Genomic DNA, 25,312 nt, shown 5'->3' with positions numbered 1-25,312 from the left:
TCAATCTCGTGCGTAGACAACGGTCTTACCTCAGCAAAAGCCTCAAGCTCATCAATCAAAGTTGATAAGCGAGTCTTTTCTTTCTTAAAAATGCCCGTCATATGGGTAGCCCAACCAGAGAGATGTCTGCGCATTGCACGCATCTTATTATTCCATCTCAAGATTGGAGTACTACCACCAACTGGCCTTTCCCAAACCGTCTTAACCATCTCGTGGAACCCATCTCTCTGTAATCAGCCAAGTTCAAATTTGAAAGGCCGCTTACAAATAGGTCGGGGGTTCCCAGTAGTTAAGAGGATAGGAGCATGGTCAGACAATTTTTCAATACGTTCTAGTGCACGGACAGACACCATAGGGTATTTATCTTCCCATTCGGTATCCATCAACACGCGATCTAGTTTTTCGTATGTGGGTTCAGGCAAGCTGTTGGCCCAAGTAAACTGTCGACCGGACATAAACAACTCTCTTAAGTCAAGGCTATCAATGACAACGTTAAACAAGAAAGGCCAATGTCCATCAAAAAGACCTTTACTTTTTTCTTGAGGAAATCTTAGTAAATTAAAATCACCACCGGTCAAAATCGGGTATGGATTATCTTTAGTAAGATTTACCAACTCTCGTAAAAAGTCAGCCTTAAAAGCATCTTGGGCGGCACCATACACAGCAACCAGACTCCACATGAACCCGTCGCGACTCAGTGGTTGGGTGGCGCAACAGTTGCAGCATCGGCCTGCTTGGGGACAAGAACCAGTGGCGGCGTAGGTGCCATCGCTTTCGTGAGGGCGGGCCTCGTTGTTGCGGCGCCGGCGAGGGCTGTGACCGAGGAGGCTGTGTACAAGGTGGTGCTATGGCAGATCGAGGGGAGGCTCTCGCAAGGAGACGTCTGTGGCTGGATACTGCAGCGACGAGGTATGTGACAACGCCGGAAGCTGGATCTTCCAGCTAGGTGTGTGATGTCTGTGCCGCATTCATTTCCCGTATTTGATAGACCAATAGATCTCGTCGAACGGGTCGGCTCATTTGGATTGTGCCGCTACAGCATGGGCAACTGGTCCTCCAATCCATGCAAATTGTATCCGATAGCCCATAACTAATACTTCGTCCGGTCTCTTTTAATCGACTTGAATTTAGTTTAACTTTATACCAAATTTAAATCAATTAAAAGTACCGAAGAAAGTAGGCCATAAGCCCAAAAAAGAGACAGAACAAAAAAGCCATATATCTATCTGAATCTCTAAGCTTTGAGTTAACTATGAGACTTCCTAGAAGCCTTATGCAACCGAGGTTATGTTTTTGTTCTGTGTCCAAACTTTGACCAATAATTTACCAGTTAAACATTTATCACAAAAAATATCAGTTAAATCATTTAACTATTGCGGATATATTTATGTACTTACATGCATGTGAGTGTGGGCATTTTCGTCACTGTCTGTTTTGCTTTGAGATTTAAATAAAAGAAGGAGAGAGAACTACTTTTTCATCTACCACATCGAGCAGGAATCTCGAGGAACAAATCTACGGTGATGAAAACACCCACATCCATGCGTGCGTGTACATAATCCATGCTCGAATCGATTGCCATAGAAATTATACAAGCAATTTTCTATTTAAATACGAATTTAATGGTATAACATGCATAAAGTATAATTCATGTTTTCTTGATCAAATTAATGATAAACCTTAACTCTCGAAAAACGTGTGCACCACCTTCGTCAACCCAACAAATTATAATCCCTATGCGTACGCTCGTACGAACAAAGAAATAAACCATTAAGTCTTATCCTCTCGGACTGCTCTCGCGCGGGGCAGCTCGAGAGGGCACCCAAACTCTAAACAGAGCTCCCCAGATCCCGGCCACTCCTGGCCGCTGCTGCCGCCGGCGTCGGCGGCGGTGGCGGCGTCTGGCCGCAGAAGGCGGAGGGCATGGCGGGCGCCCCCAACACATCCCCTACGCGCGGAGTGGCGGCGGTTCTGGGGTCGCATGGTGCGGCGCGGCGGCCCGTCGGCGGGTGCTGTGGCGCAGGTCCGGCGAGTGGTGCGGTGGAGGTTCAGGAGGCGTCATGGGAAGCTCGGGAGACGCCGGCAACGGCTGCAAGCCCGACGACGCTGCTCGGGTGAGGGGGCCTGATGCGGGCGATCTGGGCCTACTCTGGGTTGCAAAGCGGCGGCGCTGCGCAGCGCTTGCGCAGGCAGGGTGGCAGCCATGGGAGCTGCGCACAGATGGTGCTGCTCCCGAGGGCTGCGGCGCAAGACGGCCCTGATGGGCTTGGTTCTTGCTGCGAGCGTCTTGGCGAGTTGGTGGTGGCTGGAGGGGAGAGGAATGGCGGTGTGGCGGGTGCTGCTTCCTTCTGTTGCGAGACGAATGGCGCTCCGCTGTTGTTACATCCTCTTGAAGGGAGAAGAATGGCGCAAGGCGTTGCATCCTCCTGTAGAGAGAAGAATGGCACCGTGGGTGTTTCATCCTTCCAATAGGAGTGGAATGGCAACGCTGCAGGTGTTGCATCCTGTTGACGTGGGAGTCGTAGCTTCCTTGTGACGGTAAAGCACTCGTCCGTTGGGAACCCCAAGAGTAAGGTATGATGTGTACAGCAGCAAGTTTTCCCTCAGTAAGAAACCAAGGTTTATCGAACCAGTAGGAGCCAAGAAGCACGTTGAAGGTTGTTGGTGACGGAGTGTAGTGCGGCGCAACACCGAGGATTCCGGCGCCAACGTGGAACCCGCACAACACAACCAAAGTACTTTGCCCCAACGAAACGAGTGAGGTTGTCAATCTCACCGGCTTGCTGTAACAAAGGATTAGATGTATAGTGTGGATGATGATTGTTTGCGAGAGAACGAGTAAAACAAGTATTGCAGATAGATTGTATTCGATGTAAAAGAATGGACCGGGGTCCACAGTTCACTAGAGGTGTCTCTCCCATAAGAAATAGCATATTGGGTAAACAAATTACGGTTGGGCAATTGACAAATAGAGAGGGCATGACAATGCACATACATGACATGATGAGTATTGTGAGATTTAATTGGGCATTACGACAAAGTACATAGACCGCTATCCAAGCATGCATCTATGCCTAAAAAGTCCACTTTCGAGGTTATCATCCGAACCCCTTCCGGTATTAAGTTGTAAACAACGAGACAATTGCATTAAGTATGGTGCGTAATGTAATCAATAACTATATCCTCGAACATAGCATCAATGTTTTATCCCTAGTGGCAACAGCACATCCATAATCTTAGAGGTTGTTGTCACTCCCCGCATTCACGGAGACATGAACCCACTATCGAGCATAAATACTCCCTCTTGGAGTTACAAGCAATGACTTGGCCAGAGCCTCTACTAGCAACGAAGAGCATGCAAGATCATAAACAACACATAGATAGATTGATAATCAACATAACATAGTATTCTCTATTCATCGGATCCCAACAAACACACATGTAGCATTACAGATAGATGATCTTGATCATGATAGGCAGCTCACAAGATCAGACAATGAAGCACAATGGGGAGAAGACAACCATCTAGCTACAACTATGGACCCATAGTCCAGGGGTGAACTACTCACTCATCAACTGCGAGGCGACCATGGCGGTGTAGAGTCCTCCGGGAGATGATTCCCCTCTCCGGCAGGGTGCCGGAGGTGTTCTCCAGAATCCCCCGAGATGGGATTGGCGGCGGCGGCGTCTCAGTATGTTTTCTCGTATCGTGGCTCTCGGTACTGGGGGTTTCGCGACGAAGGCTTTAAGTAGGCGGAGGAATTAGGTCAGGGGGGTCGCCCGAGGGGCCCACACCACAGGCCGGCGCGGCCCAGGCCCTGGCCGCGCCGCCTGGTGGTGTGGCCACCTCGTGGCCCCACTTCGTCTCTCCTTCGGACTTCTGGAAGCTTCGTGGAAAAATAGGACCCTGGGCGTTGATTTCGTCCAATTCCGAGAATATTTCCTTACTAGGATTTCTGAAACCAAAAACAGCAGTAAAACAAGCAATCGGCTCTTCGGCATCCGGTTAATAGGTTAGTGCCGAAAAATGCATAATAATGACATATAATGTGTATAAAACATGTGAGTATCATCATAAAAGTAGCATGGAACATAAGAAATTATAGATACGTTTGAGACGTATCAAGCATCCCCAACCTTAGTTCCTACTCGTCCCGAGTAGGTAAACGATAACAAAGATAATTTCTTAAGTGACAATGCTACCAACATGATCTTGATCATACTATTGTAAGCACATGTAATGAATGCAGCGATCAAAACAATGGTAAATGACATGAGTAAACGACTGAATCATAAAGCAAAGACTTTTCATGAATAGTACTTAAAGACAAGCATCAATAAGTCTTGCATAAGAGTTAACTCATAAAGCAATAATTCAAAGTAGAAAGTATTGAAACAACACAAAGGAAGATTAAGTTTCAGCGGTTGCTTTCAACTTGTAACATGTATATCTCATGGATATTGTCAACATAGAGTAATATAACAAGTGCAATATGCAAGTATGTAGGAATCAATGCACAGTTCACACAAGTGTTTGCTTCTTAAGATAGAGAGAAATAGGTGAACTGACTCAACATAAAAGTAAAAGAAAGGTCCTTCAAAGAGGAAAGCATCGATTGCTATATTTGTGCTAGAGCTTTTATTTTGAAAACAAGAAACAATTTTGTCAACGGTAGTAATAAAGCATATGAGTTATGTAAATTATATCCAACAAGTTGCAAGCCTCATGCATAGTATACTAATAGTGCCCGCACCTTGTCCTAATTAGCTTGGACTACCGGATCATTGAAATAAACATGTTTTAACCAAGTGTCACAATGGGGTACCTCTATGCCGCCTGTACAAAGGTCTAAGGAGAAAGTTCGCATTGGATTTCTCGATTTTGATTATTCTCAACTTAGACATCCATACCGGGACAACATAGACAACAGATAATGGACTCCTCTTTAATGCATAAGCATGTAGCAACAGTTAATGTTCTCATATGAGATTGAGGATATATGTCCAAAACTGAAACTTCCACCATGGATCATGGCTTTAGTTAGCGGCCCAATGTTCTTCTCTAACAATATGCATGCTTAACCATAAGGTGGTAGATCTCTCTTACTTCAGACAAGACGGACATGCATAGCAACTCACATGATATTCAACAAAGAAATAGTTGATGGCGTCCCCAGAAACATGGTTATCGCACAACAAGCAACTTAATAAGAGATAAAGTGCATAAGTACATATTTAATACCACAATAGTTTTTAAGCTATTTGTCCCATGAGCTATATATTATAAAGGTAAAGAATGAAAATTTTAAAGGTAGCACTCAAGCAATATACTTTGGAATGGCGGAGAAATACCATGTGGTAGGTAGGTATGGTGGACACAAATGGCATAGTGGTTGGCTCAAGGATTTTGGATGCATGAGAAGTATTCCCTCTCGATACAAGGTTTAGGCTAGCAAGGTTATTTGAAACAAACACAAGGATGAACCGGTACAGCAAAACTCACATAAAAGACATATTGTAAACATTATAAGACTCTATACCGTCTTCCTTGTTGTTCAAACTCAATACTAGAAATTATCTAGACCTTAGAGAAACCAAACATGCAAATCAGATTTTAGCATGCTCTATGTATTTCTTCATTAATAGGTACAAAGTATATGATGCAAGAGCTTAAACATGAGCACAACAATTGCCAAGTATCACATTATTCAAGATGTTATACCAATTACCACATATATCATTTTCCAATTCCAACCATATAACAATTTAACGAAGAAGAAACTTCGCCATGAATACTATGAGTAAAGCTAAGGACATACTTGTCCATATGCAACAGCGGAGCGTGTCTCTTTCCCATACAATGAATGCTAGGATCCATTTTATTCAAACAAAACAAAAACAAAAACAAGCAGACGCTCCAAGCAAAGTACATAAGATGTGACGGAATAAAAATATAGTTTCAGGGGAGGAACCTGATAATGTTGTCGATGAAGAAGGGGATGCCTTGGGCATCCCCAAGCTTAGACGCTTGAGTCTTCTTGATATATGCTGGGGTGAACCACCGGGGCATCCCCAAGCTTAGAGCTTTCACTCTCCTTGATCATGGTGTATATCATCCTCCTCTTTTAATCCTTGAAAACTTCCTCCACACCAAACTCAAAGCAGCTCATTAGAGGGTTAGTGCACAATTAAAATTCACATATTCAGAGGTGACACAATCATTCTTTATACTTCTGGACATTGCACAAATCTACTGAAAGTCAATGGAATAAAGAAATCCATCAAGCATGACAAAACAGGCAATGCAAAATAAAAGGCAGAATCTGTCAAAACAGAACAGTTCGTAAAGACGAATTTCTAACAGGCACCAGACTTGCTCAAATGAAAAAACTTAAAACTAATGAAAGTTGCGTACATATCTGAGGATCACTCACGTAAATTGGCATAATTTTCTGAATTTCCTACAGAGAATTAGACCCAGATTCGTGACATCAAAGAAAACTGTTTCTGCGCAGTAATCCAAATCTAGTATCATACTTTTATTAGAGACTTTACTTGGCACAACAATGCAATAAAACTAAGATAAGGAGAGGTTGCTACAGTAGTAAACAACTTCCAAGACTCAAATATAAAATAAAATACTGTAGTAAAAACATGGGTTGTCTCCCATAAGCGCTTTTATTTAACGCCTTTCAGCTAGGCGCAGAAAGTGTGTATCAAGTGGTATCGGGAGATGAAGCATTGATATCATTAGCTCCCCCATCTGTAGTGGTACTAAGGGCTTTGTCAATTTTAGGCCTATAATAATATTTTTTTGGTTTAGGCACCTTAGAGACATACATAAACTTTTGCTCCTTACCCACATAAGTTTTCTCCCTGTAATTAAGAGAAGAAAAAGTTGAACCCAAAATTCCCATAGCTTCTTCAAGTTTATTTATCCTATGGGTTTGATTATCATGAGTAGCACAAGTTTCTAAGATAGAAATTCTCTCATTAATTCCTCCTAGAGATTCATCAAGTTTATCAGTGCTACTGAATAGTATTCCCAATTTAGTTTCAATACTCGGAAGGTTTTGCTCTGTGATCTCTATCTTTTTCATAATATCTTCAAGAGAGATTTCAGTTTTCACTTCATTAACAGGTGGTTTTCCAAATAGACTCTCAATAATGCAACTAGCTTCTAAGGCAGGAGTACCTAGGAAATTACCTCCCGCGAGACAATCAAGAACATACATATTCCAACTAGAGATACCAACATAAAAATTCCTGAGTAGGATAATGGTGGAGTGTTTCTTAGTGCACCTATTATGAGCATCATTAATTCTATACCAAGCATCTTTTAAACATTCTCCCCCTTGTTGTTTAAACGAACGAACTTCAACTTTCGGATTACTCATTTTAGTAGTAGTAAATAAAGTAAACTAGATAAAGTAAATGCAAGTAACTAATTTTTTTGTGTTTTTGATATAGCAAACAAGATAGTAAATAAAGTAAAATTAGCAACTAATTTTTTTGTGTTTTGATATAATGCAGCAAACAAAGTAGTAAATAAAATAAAGCAAGACAAAAACAAAGTAAAGAGATTGCGATGTGAAGACTCCCCTTGCAGCGTGTCTTGATCTCCCCGGCAACGGCGCCAGAAAAAGAGTTGTTGACGTGGGAGTCGTAGCTTCCTTGTGACGGTAAAGCACTCGTCCGTTGGGAACCCCAAGAGGAAGGTATGATGTGTACAGCAGCAAGTTTTCCCTCAGTAAGAAACCAAGGTTTATCGAACCAGTAGGAGCCAAGAAGCACGTTGAAGGTTGTTGGTGACGGAGTGTAGTGCGGCGCAACACCGGGATTCCGGCGCCAACGTGGAACCTGCACAACACAACCAAAGTACTTTGCCCCAACGAAACAAGTGAGGTTGTCAATCTCACCGGCTTGCTGTAACAAAGGATTAGATGTATAGTGTGGATGATGATTGTTTGCGAGAGAACAAGTAAAACAAGTATTGCGAGAGATTGTATTCGATGTAAAAGAATGGACCGGGGTCCACAGTTCACTAGAGGTGTCTCTCCCATAAGAAATAGCATATTGGGTAAATAAATTACAGTTGGGCAATTGACAAATAGAGAGGGCATGACAATGCACATACATGACATGATGAGTATTGTGAGATTTAATTGGGCATTACGACAAAGTACATAGACCGCTATCCAGCATGCATCTATGCCTAAAAAGTCCACTTTCAGAGTTATCATCCGAACCCCTTCCGGTATTAAGTTGTAAACAACGAGACAATTGCATTAAGTATGGTGCGTAATGTAATCAATAACTATATCCTCGAACATAGCATCAATGTTTTATCCCTAGTGGCAACAACGACATCCATAATCTTAGAGGTTGCTCTGTCACTCCCCTGCATTCACGGAGACATGAACCCACTATCGAGCATAAATACTCCCTCTTGGAGTTACAAGCAATGACTTGGCCAGAGCCTCTACTAGCAACGGAGAGCATGCAAGATCATAAACAACACATAGATAGATTGATAATCAACATAACATAGTATTCTCTATTCATCGGATCCCAACAAACACACATGTAGCATTACGGATAGATGATCTTGATCATGATAGGCAGCTCACAAGATCGGACAATGAAGCACAATGGGGAGAAGACAACCATCTAGCTACTGCTATGGACCCATAGTCCAGGGGTGAACTACTCACACATCAATCCGGAGGCGACCATGGCGGTGTAGAGTCCTCCGGGAGATGATTCCCCTCTCCGGCAGGGTGCCGGAGGTGATCTCCAGAATCCCCCGAGATGGGATTGGCGGCGGCGGTGTCTCGGTATGTTTTCTCGTATCGTGGCTCTCGGTACTGGGGGTTTCGCGATGAAGGCTTTAAGTAGGCGGAGGAGATAGGTCAGGGGGGCGCCCGAGGGGCCCACACCACAGGCCGGCGCGGCCAGGGCCTGGGCCGCGCCGCCTGGTGGTGTGGCCACCTCGTGGCCCACTTCGTCTCTCCCTCGGACTTCTGGAAGCTTCGTGGAAAAATAGGACCCTGGGCGTTGATTTCGTCCAATTCCGAGAATATTTCCTTACTAGGATTTCGAAACCAAAAAAGCGAGAAAACAACGAATCGGCTCTTCGGCATCTCGTTAATAGGTTAGTGCCGGAAAATGCATAATAATGACATATAATGTGTATAAAACATGTGAGTATCATCATAAAAGTAGCATGGAACATAAGAAATTATAGATACGTTTGAGACGTATCACATCCTTCCATCAAGTGCGGGGCAGCGGAAGGATGGATGGCAGCATGTCGGACTTGCCGGGAGGTGCGGTCGGCCGTGGAGGCAAGCGCAGCGAGGTTGGTTTGTTGGCTGGCCGTTTCCTTGTCGGGCTTGTGCAAGTGAGGTTGCCGGTGAAAGCTGCTCTCCGACTGTGGTCGGAGTCGTCGACGACGGCGCCTACAGGCGTCGTTTCCTGTTGGAGGCGTCGATGTAGCAACCTTCACTTTGCCTTTCTCGACATGCTCCGGGGGAAACCCTAGATCTGTTTTACAGATCGAACGATGGCGGCGCTATTCAGTGTCGCTTTTCCTCGGGGGGGCATCGTTTTGGAGCTGGTTTCTGGTCAGGTGAGACCCGTGGTTCAGGAGGGTGTGTGTAGGTGTGGCTTGCCGTTGTTCAGGTTTTCACCCGGTTTTCCTCCAATAAACCGAGTAGTGTGGATCTTCTGACCAGTTTCTTTTTAATCAATGGATTTAGCAGCTCTCCTGCTAACATTCAAAAAAAAATTATAATCCCTATAGTGTATTGCATGATTTCCTTTTTGACAAAATGATGTTCCGGCATTCCGTATCTCTTTGAAACTTGGGGCCGCGTCAATAACTATCTCAATCCAGTCCAAGTCATATGCATGGCCCTTAAACCAGTTACCCGACAGCGGCATGATCATTAGCCAACTGATGGAGCCCGCATCCCGAACACGTTGGGTGCTTAGGCCGGTACACATATTCTAGGGGTGCTAGGGCGACAAATAGCACAACAAATTGTTTACAATGGCGGAGCTCGTTTAGGGAGGGGGCCATGGCCCCCCTACTATAAAAAATTCTTAAAGATATTTTATCTTAATTTCTATATATTATTCAAAGTTTAAGCATGATTGGTGTTGTTAGGCTTCTCTGCCATTTTATCCCACCCAAAAGACTTAAAAAATATTAGCTTCCGCCTCAGAAATATTTTTTAATGTTATAATAAATTAAATAATCCATACATTTGATAGGTCTATGATTTTTGGAATCTCGGTAAAGACATTTAAAACTACTTATTTATATTGATCGAGCGAACCATATACCATGTTACTTATTTCTACCAATAGCTCCTTATATACATGTGTATATACATATGTTTCTCTAGAACTAACCACATTAACTGACTTATGTCAGTGCAAAATATGAGTAGAATAGTATACGAGTTACTCACTCCGATTCATATTACTTGATGCTAATATAGATATATCTAAACACATTTTAGTTGTAGATACATCTATTTTAATATCAAGTAATATGGATCGAAGGGAGTAATAAAAAGATGGAATATACCATCTTTGGATATTTGAGGTTCATTATATCGCTCATCCTGGTGTACCTTTTATTATACATTCTCTGCTAGTCACTCTGTGTTAACAATATAAGATATTTTGGTAGCCTATTTTAGTCTACACGACGTCTTATATTTTTGTAGAGGTAGTAGCCGTAGATCTTGGCCACTCGCTATCATGAGCAGTTCCATGGTGCACACACACTGACTTTGCAGCCAGGCCGGCCAATGAAACCATCAATCTCAAACAGTTTCGAAGATGTACCGTGTACATAGAAGCAAAGACTAGGGAAGCTTCAGGCCAACAAATTATTGCATGATTTCTTCTTTGACAACAACAATGTACTGGCCTACTGTCACTCCCTGTAGCTGGGCCCCGCGTCAATAACGATCCGAAGCTAGGCCAGAGGCACGCCCCTTAAACCAATCACCACACGACGGCACGATCCACTGCCAACCAATGGAGCCCGCCTCCCGAACGCCAGGGGTGCTCGGGCTCCAGGTCCTTCTCTGCTCATCGTTGCTCCTCAACGCCCTCCTCGTCGCGCACCACTTCCTCTCAGCCTTGCCGGCGCCGTTGGAGCTGCTCGGCGCGGCTAGCAACGGCGGCGGCTCGCTCAGCTGGTCTCTTCAGGCGGCGAGGGACGCCGAGTCCGTGGCCGCGACGGGGTGCTCCGGCCACGGCCGCGTGTTCCTGGATGGCATCGTCGGCGAGGACGGGCGGCCAGGCTGCGAGTGCAACACCTGCTTCCAAGGGCCGGACTGCTCCGTCCGGACGGCCGACTGCACCGTCGACGCTGACAGGTGACCAACTTCTGCATATGCCTCGATCTCTCCCTCAGCTTGCCTTCTTGTCGTGAAATTATCGATGCCATGATTTGGAAGGAAGCTTCCATGGAGGGCAAAGTAATTGTCTCCGATTACTACTTAATTGTGATTCCCTTTGTTGCCCCGTCCCGTCAGCATCTTACATCTCCGGGTAATCTTGCGCGTTTAGTTGGTTCTGGTGAACCGATTAATTATGTACTCCCTCCGTCTATTAATAGATGTCCAAATGTTCATCAAATTCAAATATATTTAAATATATTTATGTACTAAAAAATGTCTCGATACATTCAAATTTAGATAATTTTTTAACATCAAAAAATGAACAAAGTTAGTATCAGTATTGGCGAAGTTGGGAAAACAGATCATCCGAAAAGAGTGCGTGCGTTAGCTAGCTACTTCTGTCAACGACTATGCCTAACAAATCATCGATCATTATTAACTTATACTATTAGTTCTACATGTGCATCATTTGATTTTATTAGATAAACTAATACCCCAATGGCACTAGCATCGTGCTAAGAGCATCATCAAACACCCCCACTTGTAGTACCTCTTATCGCGTGGTTGAGGAACATAGAGTCAACTTCTAGATGTTGCATGATACACAGTTTAGTTCCTGCAAAATCACGTGATTTTGCATATAAATAGTTCCAAAATGGAGAATTTCTTCTTACCGTCTTATAATCCACTTCGTACGCACACACGTGCTCTAATTGGGAAACTACAAAAAGAGCCAATGGAGCATTTCTTCTTACCGTCTTATGATCTATAGACAATGCAAAATTATGATGAGATAACATTTATATTTTAGCCTCTCACGCCTGTCGTGTTCTATTTTAGCGGAAGATGGATGATAACTGCTATTAAAAAACATGCCACGTGGCAATTTCAGTAGAAACATAATCATGTGTTTGTATAGAAAAGGTCAAAAGGCCTAGTTTGGTGACAAAGTTTTTCTAAAACTGAATTGCTCCATAGTATTTTCGTGCCAGGCAAAGAAATACTTCAGTTACAATTAAAAAAAATCAAGTTTTCTCCTTTCTTAACTTTAGAAAAAAGAGGATCAGACCTCTTTACTTAACACTTAAAAAACTACTCCCTCCGTTCCTTTTTATAGTGCCTATAGATTTTTGTCATTTGTTTCAGAATATAAGGTTTTAGCTTAGCTTTTTTTCAATTACCCCTCCCCGTTTAGCTCCCAAATCATTCAGGTCCTAAATTTTTTATGGTAAGTTAGGAAGATATGGATTTCCCAAATTTTACGTTGATCTCAAATCATTCAGCTAGAGGTCTGGTGTAAAAAATACTCTTGCACTAATTTCCGTGCCAAAAAACTATAGGCACTATAGAATGGAACAGAGGGAGTATTGTTTTAGAGAATACTTCTTTTTAAACCACAATATTTGTCAGATCCAAACACCTTCAAGTATTTTATACTTCGGTATTTTTAGAAACTGAAGTATTCCATGAATACTTCAAAAATAGTTTGATGAAAAATGGGGCTCAAACTTGCAACTTTAGAAATATATAAAACTTAGCACAAATCCAAGGGACCGTAAGGAAAGGCCCATGTGTTTCTCGAGTTGGGAAACCGGGCAGCAACAAACTATAGACAGCGTAGGGTCCCTCGCTGCCTCCCTCCCCTAGGTGCCGTTGTTGCAGGCTCCGTCCATGATGGCGATAGGCTCCGTTCCCAAAGGGGGCAAGGACCTCCGACCTTTCTTTAGTGGCCGAGACTAAATCTCGGGGCGGCGGCCTCGAATCATAAGTGATTTTGCGATGTCTCTAACGATGACGTGTGAAACGTAAGTAGGAGTGACTATAGGGAGGCTGAATAGGAGCTACTCACATTTTTGTTTCAACGCGCCATCGACCTCGGCCACATCGAAGGCACCTTCGTTATGTGGTGGCGGAGGCCTTGGCTACATTGGGCCCGTAGGATGTCGATGTTATCAGTCTTCGACTAATATGGACACGCCTGGATGACACATGTTCTTTATGGTGAGAACCTTTTTTCGTCTTTTTGTGAGTTGATGATGGCGACGCCTTTGGTCACCGTTTTTCGTCAGTGGAGGCATCATTCATGGGAGTTTCAATATGTTGTCCTGTTTTGTGAGCCTCCTGGGTAAACTCTAGATCTTGGGAGCATCAATAGGAGGTATCACTAGGAGGTCATATATTTGTTGTAGCTAATGAAGTTCTCATCTTGTCGCTTAGGATGATCCTAGGGGAAACCCTAGACTTGGTGACATAGGTATGCCTAAGGGGCATGTCGCATACATACCCCTGGTTTATTATTGGAGTGGAAGACCCATGGACTCGAAGATTTGGAAGCCCAGAAGGATGAAACCGTTCAGATTAGGAAAGTAAGGTTATTATAGGAAACTTGTAATCAATATTAAAGTAAGGTTATTATAGGAAACTTGTAATCAATATAGGAAAGGCCTCGGCTTCACCTCCTATACAAAGGGGAAAGAAAGGGGAAAGAAAGAGATCGAATCATTGTGTATCCTAGCCACCGTGTTTTGTTTAGTTGGACGCCTTTCTTCGTCTGACAACCTTCAAGATCTACTTGCCATCTACTCTTGACGAAAACTCAAGTCTACAACTTGTAGGCATTCACGAGTTGATCTCTCGTCAATTGAGTCTCTTAGATCAGATGATGGCGGCGTTCGACATCGTTCTCCCTCCTGGAGGATCATTCTAGGAGCATATGATGCCTACATGAATCAGGATGGGGTGCAACATGTCATCAACTGCATCGACGATGGTTGGTCTCGGCAGCAACGCCCACGGGTCTCAATGACGAACATGTGATGGTAGACGTGTGGAAGGTGGTGGTGTTGTCTAGAAACTTCAACAACATGCCTAACATGGGTTATCCTAAGAGCTCTTTCACGGTACCCCTAAAAGAATATGAGTCCTCCATTCACCCAAATCGGATGGATAAGATTACTTGGTACTCCACTTGTTATGTCCTGGAATACTATCATTAAAAGTCATGGAGCACCATGATATAAAGGGTAAATTGGTCATCTTATATTTTTATTTTATTTGCTTCAATTAACCCCCAGTCACGAACTGAAATGGTGAGGTATATTCAAGGGGATGCGACGGAGAGGCGGTGAATGTCGCACGACATCAGAGTTTTCATGGTGGGTAGGCGCATGAGATTGATGTATAACCTTAAAGTTCATGGAGTGGATCGTTTGATGCGGATGGCAAGGACGAGGGAGGCCACCTCCCATTTGTTTGCTTGCATTTGCTAACGAAGTTAAGAATGCACATACTAGCATGACCATGGATTTGGTCACCGGCAGCAAGAACACCAACTTTGCATGGATAGAGACTGTAGAGTTGATGGCAGTACAACACGTGTGATTTGGAGGCCATTCTCGTGTTTGCGAGTACGAGGGTAATGTAAAAATGATCTATGTGAATCTCCGAAGATAGTTTGACGTTACGATAGTGGTAGCGACGTCCAGAGCGTGTGCATATGGTGCATGTTGAGGGTCTATGTTGGACTGAATGTATGATCCCGGCTCACCATAGGGCGGCTCGTTGATGCATCCAAGTGTAACTGGTGGGTCATTGTTATGTGTATAGGGCGAAAAACAACTTGAACAAGTTAGCGGAGAAATAAGAAATTAGGATACAATCTAGATGTAGTGTATGCATGAATGAGGTCGGAGAGGAGAGAATTTCGGTGTCACCCATGAGAGTTACATCTCCCTACAGGGTTCTATACAAACAATACGAATATTTATGTTTTTTAGAAATGCTTGACTCTAAACTCAGAAGCATGCAACCGGAAAGTTCAACATATATATGTCTAAAATTACGAATACTCCTTTTTACAGAAGTGCCATCCACCATAGATTTTGCTTTGTGATTGGTGAGACTACTTGTCCCATTTTTGACAAAACTGAAGTATAATTGAAACAAAAATTGAACAGTATAAAATGTTTCACATGAGCAACATATGTGAAATTTTGTAAAACATACTTTGAACAGTAATGAATTTTTTACAAGTTTCACACATATTTCACAAACTTTTAGAAACTAGATCAACACATGGGTAATCGTAAGCGCGTCATCACTCCTTTACCTACCGGAACCGGTAAAATCGCTCTGTTCTCTAAAATTACACATAACCTTTGGAATAACATGAAACTGGATGGCATTGTCGGCGAGAACGGCGGCCCGGGTGCGAGTGCAACACCTGCTTCGAGGGGGTGGACTGCTCCGTCCGGACGCCCGATTGCACCGTTGACGCTGACAGGGGAGCAGCTTCTCATATGCTTCGATCTCTCCCTCAGCTTGCCTTCTTGTCGTGCGTGGTCTGGTGGGAGCGCCAATGGCTGCCAACTGTGAAGCTCTCGATGCCATGATTTGTAAGGATGTGTTAGGTACACTATAATCATCTCTTGTTGCATACAGTAGTTGTTATCCCCGTTGTTGCGTCGTCCCATCAGCATGTCGCGTCTTCGGGTAAGCTTGCACCGTTGCGCGCGGTATGTCGACAGACAGGGAGGTATTAACGCCTCTTTTAGGTTCACATTTTAACAATTAGACGTCCACACGGACACATCAAGGCACGTCGCTCGAGCAACGCCGCTTATTTGTTGTTCTACTAGTAACTGCATAACCCAAGCTTTTCTCGAAATGGGGTAAAACCCTGGCCTCTACATCCAAAAGATGTACGCAGCCTTTTATTGCATCATCATTTAATAAAACGAAAATAAACATCCAGATATCATTAGGGAAGTTGGGAAAACAGATCGTCCTGAAATAGTGCGTGCCTTAGCTAGGTACTTTATTTTTGAACAGGGAGAGGGGCCTCGAAGGACCCCGAGAGCTGCAATCATTGAAACGTCGGTGGGTACATTTTACAAGCAGGACCTTGAAAGAAAAGAGAAAATACATTACAGTCCTGGAAACTTTCACTAAGGACCCTGAAACATATGAAAGAAAAGCGATCAAGTCCTGGGTCATCTCCACCAGATGCAAGCCACCATCGCCGGCCATCTTGAAACCGCCGGGGACAAACCACTTGGCGGCGCGAAGCCGCTGAATTCCGGCATGGAGCTTCAGAAAAGGCCTCCGTAATGGAGGTTGAAGAAACGCCTAATCGGCGCTTGGAGAGGCCGCCTCTTCGGCCACAGATCACGATGGCAATCATGGCCACCGCGTGATTCTCTCCGAGCTGCAGCGTGGATCTTCCCTGCCACCTTCCAGATGCACAGACAGAGGCACCAAGTTGCTTCTTCCCCTCACCACCATGGCCGGCCAGAAGAAACTCCTCAGCACCTCGACTACACACTGAACGGTAGCCACGGACCAAAGCCTTATTGAGGGGAACGTTGTTCTTCTCCGCCACCTCCAGCTCCAACCAGAGAAGCAAGAAGGAGAGTAAGAAGAACCCTAAACTGCTTCAGATCTGGCCAAGATCCAAAGCTCCGTCCCAAACTACGGGCATAAAGCCCACAACTGGCAAGCAGCCAAGACATCTACTCCTACTCTGAACAAGCCAAGCATCCCATCCTTCTCTCCTCCGAGCGGCAGCGCCGCCGGATTTGAGTTGGAGGAGAGCTTGGGAGAGAGAAAAGACTCTCAACGAGACGGTACTGTAGAGAAGAGAGAGAAAGGAAGGGGAGGAATGACCGCACCGGCTCCTTTAGCTAGGTACTTCTGTCAACGACTATGAGCAAGAAATCATCCATCATTAACTATACTATGTACATACACATCATTTGATTTTATCAGATAAATTAATATCCGAATGGAACTAGCCTCGTGCTAAGCATCATCAACAACCCCAACTTGTATCTACATAAAATTATATACGGAGTAGTACCTCTTAGTATTTAGTTGAGGACTTGAGGGGGAGAACAGAGCGTCAACATCTAGATCTTGCAGGAGTTCGCGCAAAATCACGAGCTCGAGCAAGAAATCATCCATCATTAACTATACTATGTACATACACATCATTTGATTTTATCAGATAAACTAATATCCGAATGGAACTAGCCTCGTGCTAAGCATCATCAACAACCCCAACTTGTATCTACATATAATTATATACGGAGTAGTACCTCTTAGTATTTAGTTGAGGACTTGAGGGGGAGAACAGAGCGTCAACATCTAGATCTTGCAGGAGTTCGCGCAAAATCACGAGCTCTACTTTTTTTTAGGAGTCCTGATGTTTGACTCAAACTATTGCATATATTTGTTACTCCAACTACAATACTGCGCATAAAGTAGAGACACAACTTTACCCAAACACACCCTTAAGATCTACATAACCGTATAGTAGTATAAACATATTGTGTAGTACAGTAGTAGCTAGGTTGGATCTTCATTACTATACCTAAATAGACTGGGTCTGCTAGATCTTCATTATTATATCTAAATATACCATAACCAGTAAATTTTTGTAAGTGCGTCTCGGTAAATTACAACATATAGATCATCATAATTGCACGTAGAAAAATATCCCACGAGAAACTAATTTAAGTTTACATGTCAATTATTAATTGTTCTATAAATGTTATGCCTGATATGAATATGTCAGTATCCTCCCATCCCTTTCGTGACACACACACACACACATACTCCAATTAGGAAAAATATAAAAACTGCGAATGGAGAGGAGAATTGCATTGGAGCTCCACTATATTATGTAAATGTCCTTATATATAGACTATTTTTTACTTGTTGACAACCTAGTGGATACCTTAGGCTACCTTTTCAAAATCCAAGGTGCTATAACCGGGGCAATGAACAAAATAGCTCTACCTTATTTAAAAATGCTTAAATCTAAACTTAGAAACGTGCAACCCGGAAAGTTCCACATACGTAAGTCTAAAATTACATATGAGCTTTCGTGCAAGATGAAACTTGATGATACACAGCTTGGTCGACTGAACTTACTATTCAGACTTCACTGAATCTAAATCGTTACAAAAATAACTATTAATGTTTTGCACATCTGGCACAATGTCTTTAATATTGAAGTATAAATCTAGATCGTTGCGGCAGACATAAATTACTATTATTGTTTGGTTAGTCGTTAGTGACAATATGTACATTGAAGATCTGTGACCATGCTTGCCACGAGGTATTACATAATTCAGTCAGCACTCAACACTTGATCATTTAGATCTTAATCCAACCTACTGCATTTCAAAGTAATCAGGATATATATTAAGGCGTACGTCCGTCACATCACTTTAACGTGTTCCTTAGAAAAGTCCAGCAATTATTGGATTACGATTATTGGACGGGGCCAAGCTGCTTCACAAACCTTTTGTTAGGGCTTGCCCCTTTTCAGTACTTACGTAACTAAAATTGTAAGTCTTTTACAAACACGGTCAGACAGAAAGAAAGGAATAGGAGAAGTAAGTTGGACAGAGGTACTCACAAAAAAACAAAGTTTAAAATAGCAGGCTATGCTTTTTAGCGACCTCATTCTGTTGATGCTACGAAAGCTATAGCGAGGATAAGCGAAATTAAGTGATTTAGCATTTTTTAATAAACAATGGAACTTTCACAAAATTTAGGCATCATGTATCCATATCAATGAAAGAATATGGCCAGAAATTCAATGATTAAATTATGGCTTGACAACCACGATTTTTTTAAACAAGGATAAAGACTTGCCATTTTGATTGATAAAGAAGTAGATATAGATCATTTCCAAACTTGGCCAAAAGGCCGAGCCAAAAGCAAACACCTACTCCCGCGGTATTATATTACTCAAATCTTTCGCTCTCGCCATACTCCACGTATGAACCTCCTCTTTGATCTTTGCTATTACCATAGCCTCGGGGAAGCGTTGTTTCGGAAAACACGCGCATTTCGTTCCTTCCATATTTCCCATGATATGAACATAGCAAGAGAAGCCATGACCTTTCTACCTTGTCTATGCTTATGGATCTTCTCCATCCACCAATCTTTGACATTTCTTCTAGAGTGCCAAGCACTTGGGTCAACATCATGAAGCCCGAGCCAACTCTTCACACTTGACCAAACTCGAATGGTGAACCAACACTTGAAGAGCAAGTGGGAGGCGGATTCTTGAACTTGGTTGCAAAGTTTGCACCTATCACAATTAGGACATCCTCTCTTTTGAATCACATCCACCGTCCAAACTCTATTTGGATAATCAAGGACGCGAAAGTTTTACATTTAGGTGGAGCTCAAGGTTTCCAAACAAGGGAAGGAAATGGCCATTTATTGTGACTCAGGAATTCCATATTGTACGCCGATTTGGGGGAATAGCACCTGCTATTATTGAGCTTCCAAGACATGGAATACAGGGTGTTGGGGTCCAATTGCACCGGTTGAAGCATCTCCCAAAGGGTTGCAAATTGGGTGATGTGCTCGAACACGTGAGGCCCTCATCGGTTTTAATCTTGGAGATCCAAAAGTTGTCATCCAAAGTCTTGCTAACCGAGCACCTTTTCCGTTTAGAGATCTTGAAGATGAGAGGTGCGATGTCTTAAACAAGCATGATGCAGAGGCGACAATGCATCTTACATAGCTAGGTTAACTTTTTTATTTCACATCTTGAAATTTTTGAGCTTGTCGGGCAAAATAACAATATTTTCTTGTCCAGTTTAACGTTTTAGCGCGATCTAGCGAGCTATTAGCGGAAGTTTTTATTTAGCATTAAACTGCATCAAGTTAGCCTGGGTGCTCTGGTATAGAGATGTTATAGTGCCGAGATAGCGCACTATTTAAAACATGGCAAACAAACCCGTTATAAATGCTCGCCCTGGGGCAAAAATAATCCATGAATCAAGTTTCTTAAGCACCTTACCATGAACAAAATTTGAGTTCACAATCTTCGGAGTTGGAAAAGTCATAGGCATGCCTAAATGCCTAAGATGTAAAGTGCCAACATAGTAGTTTTGAATATTTCAGCACAAAAGCTAGTGACATAATTATCAGCCACCATAGTTAACAGCTCATTCAGCCCTCACATAAGCACAAAAAAACAAAGTAACAACTTAAGGTTGAAACGTTTTCAGGATCATGAGTAATGCAGAAATTGCTACACCATCAAGAATCAAGTCAGATACAAAGCCAGCAAATATACCATTCCTTTGTGCCTACAGTACCACCTTACTCAACACTTTGCCTACCATATTAAAAAGGAAAGGAGACAAAGGATCTCGTCTAACTCCTTTGGCACATTCAAAATAGGGACCTACCATATCACTTATATTAATCAAAATAGTGCTATTATGCAAGATTGTATGTACCTAATTTCACCATTGGTCCGGAAATCCTCTTAATTTGTAGCACTCTGAAAGGAAGTTCCAATTGACCTTGCTATAGGACTTTTCAAAATTCAACTTCAAAATGATCCCCACTTCACCCGAGTGTGATGGATAAATCTCATGCACAGACAAAGCAAGAAATAGTTGGCAATGGGTTCATGCTGATAGATCTACAAGATCAAGCCAAATAACAGTGGTGATAAGTATTCATTTTGCACTAGATTAGTGAAAATTCAATGGGTTCAGATGAACCCAATGCTTGTAGGCCACATTCGCCCCAGATCTCATAGAAAGACATAATGCATCCATGATTTTTTTGTAAAGCATTCTCTTGGACACTAAGAAGTTCATAAGCATGGGGATCGTGCCTAATACATACTCCCTCCGATCTCATTTAATTAACTCGGATTTAATACAAATTTATAGTAAATTTGAGTCAATTAAAAGGGATCGGATGAAGTACTACATTCGTTTCGATGAATAAGGCGCATACATATTCCAAAACAAACTTTGGCAGAAAATATTAAGCAATAAATCTTGATAATTTTTTATTTAATTAATATAATTGGGTTCGAATAGATTTTCCTAACGATGTCAATTTTATACCAACAACCTTTATATATTTGGAGTAATTTTTGGTCGAAGAAAAACCACGGAAAGTGCCGCCGCCTTATTCATTTGAATGGAGGGAGTAGTGTTTTAGTGATCCATTTGTATAAGCATCTTAACAAACGGGTGGGATGAAATTGTTGCATTTATTTGCTGAACTCAATTTAGGTAAAAAAAAATTATAATGTCATAGTTCAAATGTTGAACAACTAATCGACCCAGATAAAATTTATCAAACTTGTGCATGATATGAGGCATGATAATACCCCAATATTTTAGAAAAACAAATTCATGGGCAAATATGACCAGAAGCTTTGTTAGGTTTCGTAGAACTCAAGGCATTTTCAACATCCTACACAGTAAAGGACCTAGTCAGGTCAATATTACCAAAATCATTTAAAAGTTCATGAGCATTCCACAAATCGGCAGAAATAGGGAAAAGATTCCCACGTCCAGGATCAACTAATTCTTTGTAGAAGTCAGTTGCATGTTCAATGAGAATATGAGATTAGATGTACCCTCAATAACTAGCCCATTATGTTGTAAATGGTGCATGCATAGTGTGTTACCTCCTTTTCCCATTTGCTTTTTTTTCTTTTTATTTTGTCCAAAAAGATTGGAACCACATCCTTTGAATAATTTCTTAAATATTTTAAACTTGATATTACAAAATATCAACTGGATCCTGGCTGCAAACATTTTTATCCCAGATTTTCTGAACATTAGGCAGTCAGGATCTTGTTGACATTTTTTTTTAGAAGGAATAGCTGCGATTTTATTACGACAGGTCTGAATCCAGTACAAGCTGATTCCTAATACACATCGAAACATCATCATTCCACACATTACAAAGTTTATTAACGCAGCTTCCTTAGCCAATAGATGCGCCGCCTTGTTCGCTGTACGCCGCACCGCTCTAACAGACGAATCGCCAAAACCCCGCAAAAGGGACTTGATCTCTTCGACCAATGGACCGTGAACTGATCGATCCTTCTCGTCCCGCGAAATCTTAGCCGCCACCCCTATACTATCCAGAATCACCCTTGATACCGGCATATTCAGAGCAAGTTGAAGACCCAACCGACATGCTTGTAGCTCAGCTCCTTCAGCGTCCAAAAGATGAGGGAAAAAATGGCTTGCTCCACCCACGAAGCTTCCATGGTGGTCTCCGATAACCACGCCGCCACCTCCATATGCTTCTGAAGCTCGATAAGCACCATCAGTATTGATCTTCACCCAATCCCATTCCGGTTTGAGCCAGTGCTCATTCAGATTAACCGAGACGGAGGGCGCCAAAATCTGGGCACTCTTCCACTCCTCAATGCCTGCAACAGTGCGTGTCGCCCCTGATTTCGGGTCCGCCAACTTCTGACTCTCTCTTGCATCATTCCGAGCCTGCCAGAGATTATACAACATGGTGATCATCAGAGCTACATCGTCACTCGAGGCCTTACCGATCCAGTCCAGTAGCCAGCCCTTAAGATCCGAATGATGTTGCAGCAATTTTGGTGGAGTAGCTAACTGACGTTGTGAAAGTCCAGAAACGGTGTACTGAGTTTTCAATTCTGCCGCACGCAAGACAGACAACGCCGTCCTTTATCTTCCGATGACTAAGCTCAGAACCCACCGCCAAACCGTTCTCCACCAGACCGGCCCAGAGTCATGCAGATGTTTGGCGCAAAGTCTGTCACAGCGTTGCAGAAAATCCCAAGTTCATTCATAGTCACAAGTAAACGAAGGAAAAAAATAGCGCGCTATAACAAAATAGTGTGGGTCTAAAAATACGCTATCAACATGTTATAGCATGCTATTAACGCGAATAGCGCACTATAGCGCCGAAATAGCGTAGCGTCGACTCTCCAGATATGATATAGCGTGCTATTAGCGTTGGAATAGGGCTATATTTTTTTCCATGGTCACAACACACGAGCTAATATCACGGTGATCTTTGCCCCTATGATTTGTGCAGCGGGGACCCGATGTTCCTGGAGCCCTACTGGATGCGTCATGCGGAAGCCAGCGCGGTGGTTTTCTCCGGGTGGCACCGCATGAGCTACAGAGCCACCGACGGCGCTTTTCAGTCGGTCGAGCTCGAGCGGAGCATCAAGCAGCTGCACAGAGCCGTCGGCAACGCCGTTGCCGACAACAAGCACATTGTCTTCGGCACCGGCTCCGTCCAGCTGCTCAGCGCGTTGGTGTACGCCCTGTCCCCGGACAGTAACTCCGGCTCGTCGGCCGGCGTGGTCGCCACCGCGCCGTACTACGCGGTACTGCTTCCGTTCATTATGAAAGCTGCCGTGAAATTATCCCGAATCTAACCGATGATCGTTCAGGCTTACAAATCAAGTACCGTGATGTTCGATAGCCGAGAGAACCACTGGGAAGGGAACACTGCCGCGTGGGCAAACGCGTCAGCTGGGAACGCCACCAGGAACGAGGACATCATCGAGTTCGTGACGTCTCCCAACAACCCCGACGCCCAGCTCCGCAAGCCTGTCGTCGGCGGCGCGTCGGCGATCGTCGACCACGCCTACTACTGGCCGCACTTCACGCACATCCCGGAGGCCGCCGACGAGGACGTCATGATCTTCACCGTCTCCAAGCTCTCCGGCCATGCCAGTAGCAGATTCGGGTACTTTCAAACGTAGACCAAACTTCATTGACATACTCGGACAAGCATCGATCTTCACCCAAAATCTATCGTACATTCATGCGCAGATGGGCCCTGATAAGGGACGAGAAGGTGGCCCAGAGGGTTAACAACTACATCCAGCAGAACACCATGGGCGCGTCCCGCGACACCCAGCTCCGGATGCTCGGCATCATCAAGGCCATAGTGGCCAACCTGCACGGCGAGGACGACATCTTCGCCTTCGGCCAGGACGTGATGACGGCAAAATGGCGCAAGCTCAACGCCGTCGTGTCGCGCTCCAGCCGGATCTCGCTGCAGAAGATCCCTCCACAGTACTGCACCTACCTCGGCAAGATCAGAGAGGCATCCCCAGGTGAACACATCGGTCTGCTCAAAGTAGCATTCACCAGATTTTGGAATCACTCCAGTAGCATTCACCAGATTTTGGAATCACTCCAGCTACTCCACCAATTAATGTGATGTTTAATTTGGTGGGCATGCATGCAGCTTACGCGTGGGTGAAATGCGAGAGGGAGGAAGACGACGACTGCTACGATATGCTGCTCAAGGCAAAGATAATCACACGGCCAGGCGTGTGGAGCGAGGCCAGCAGCCGGTACACGAGGGTAAGCCTCCTCAAGTCGCAGGACGACTTCGACTTACTCCTGGAAAGGATCACGGAGCTTGTCGATGCCGAGGACACCACTGCTGGCTCCGACTCCATCTGATGACTCATGTCAAGAGATGCAGAAAATGGATCGAAAAAGTGTCAGGTGTACACAAGCTATGTATAATTCGGATGGGACGGGTGCCAAAAGTACTAGAGATCAAGCCGTCCGCTACGAGTGTACACTGCTCCCATGCAAATGTAGATACACAACATTAGTGGAATGATCAGCTATGCGTTGATTGTTCTTCCTGTATGTAAGTAGACAAAAACATTTCATGCTGCATTGTGTGGAGGATTAACGATCAGCTATGCATTGATGTTCTCGGTGTTTGTATGTACACAAGAAAAACATTTCCTTGCTACGTTGTGTGGAAGATTAATGAGCACATACACGGTCAGAAACTGGTACGTTAATGTTAGTTTTTGATCATTTGACAACAGCATTCAGGGAATCACCTGCAAAAAAAAAAAAAAAAGCAAAGCATTCAGGGAATCAGGGTTGACATGGAAGGCACGCGCAGAGGAAAATAAAAAATAAAAATGCATGCATGCAGGGAATCGAACCCTGGTCAGTACCGTGGGAGGGTACTATGATACCACTACACCAGATGCGCTTCATGTTGTTGTAGAAAACATTTAATTTAATAAAATGCTATGCTTTCACCAGAGGAACCGGATGAACCCTTCGGAA

At 43.5% G+C, this 25,312-nt stretch overlaps 1 protein-coding gene across 1 annotated transcript; it reads left to right on the top strand.

Moving 5' to 3' along the window:
* Positions 1 to 11,031: 11,031 nt before the first annotated feature.
* On the top strand, positions 11,032 to 24,705 carry LOC124661592 (tryptophan aminotransferase-related protein 3-like). The gene is made up of 5 exons (XM_047199472.1): positions 11,032 to 11,399; positions 23,289 to 23,586; positions 23,653 to 23,951; positions 24,038 to 24,324; positions 24,459 to 24,705. The coding sequence occupies exons 1-5, from the start codon at positions 11,056 to 11,058 to the stop codon at positions 24,677 to 24,679; spliced, it is 1,449 nt and encodes a 482-aa protein (XP_047055428.1). The 5' UTR covers positions 11,032 to 11,055; the 3' UTR covers positions 24,680 to 24,705.
* Positions 24,706 to 25,312: the final 607 nt, after the last annotated feature.

The sequence above is a fragment of the Lolium rigidum genome, chromosome 6 (genome assembly GCF_022539505.1).
Source record: "Lolium rigidum isolate FL_2022 chromosome 6, APGP_CSIRO_Lrig_0.1, whole genome shotgun sequence".
NCBI classification, from domain to species: domain Eukaryota; kingdom Viridiplantae; phylum Streptophyta; class Magnoliopsida; order Poales; family Poaceae; genus Lolium; species Lolium rigidum.
The sequence above is the reverse complement of the archived record's forward strand: the minus strand, read 5'-3'. Positions and strand labels throughout refer to the sequence as shown.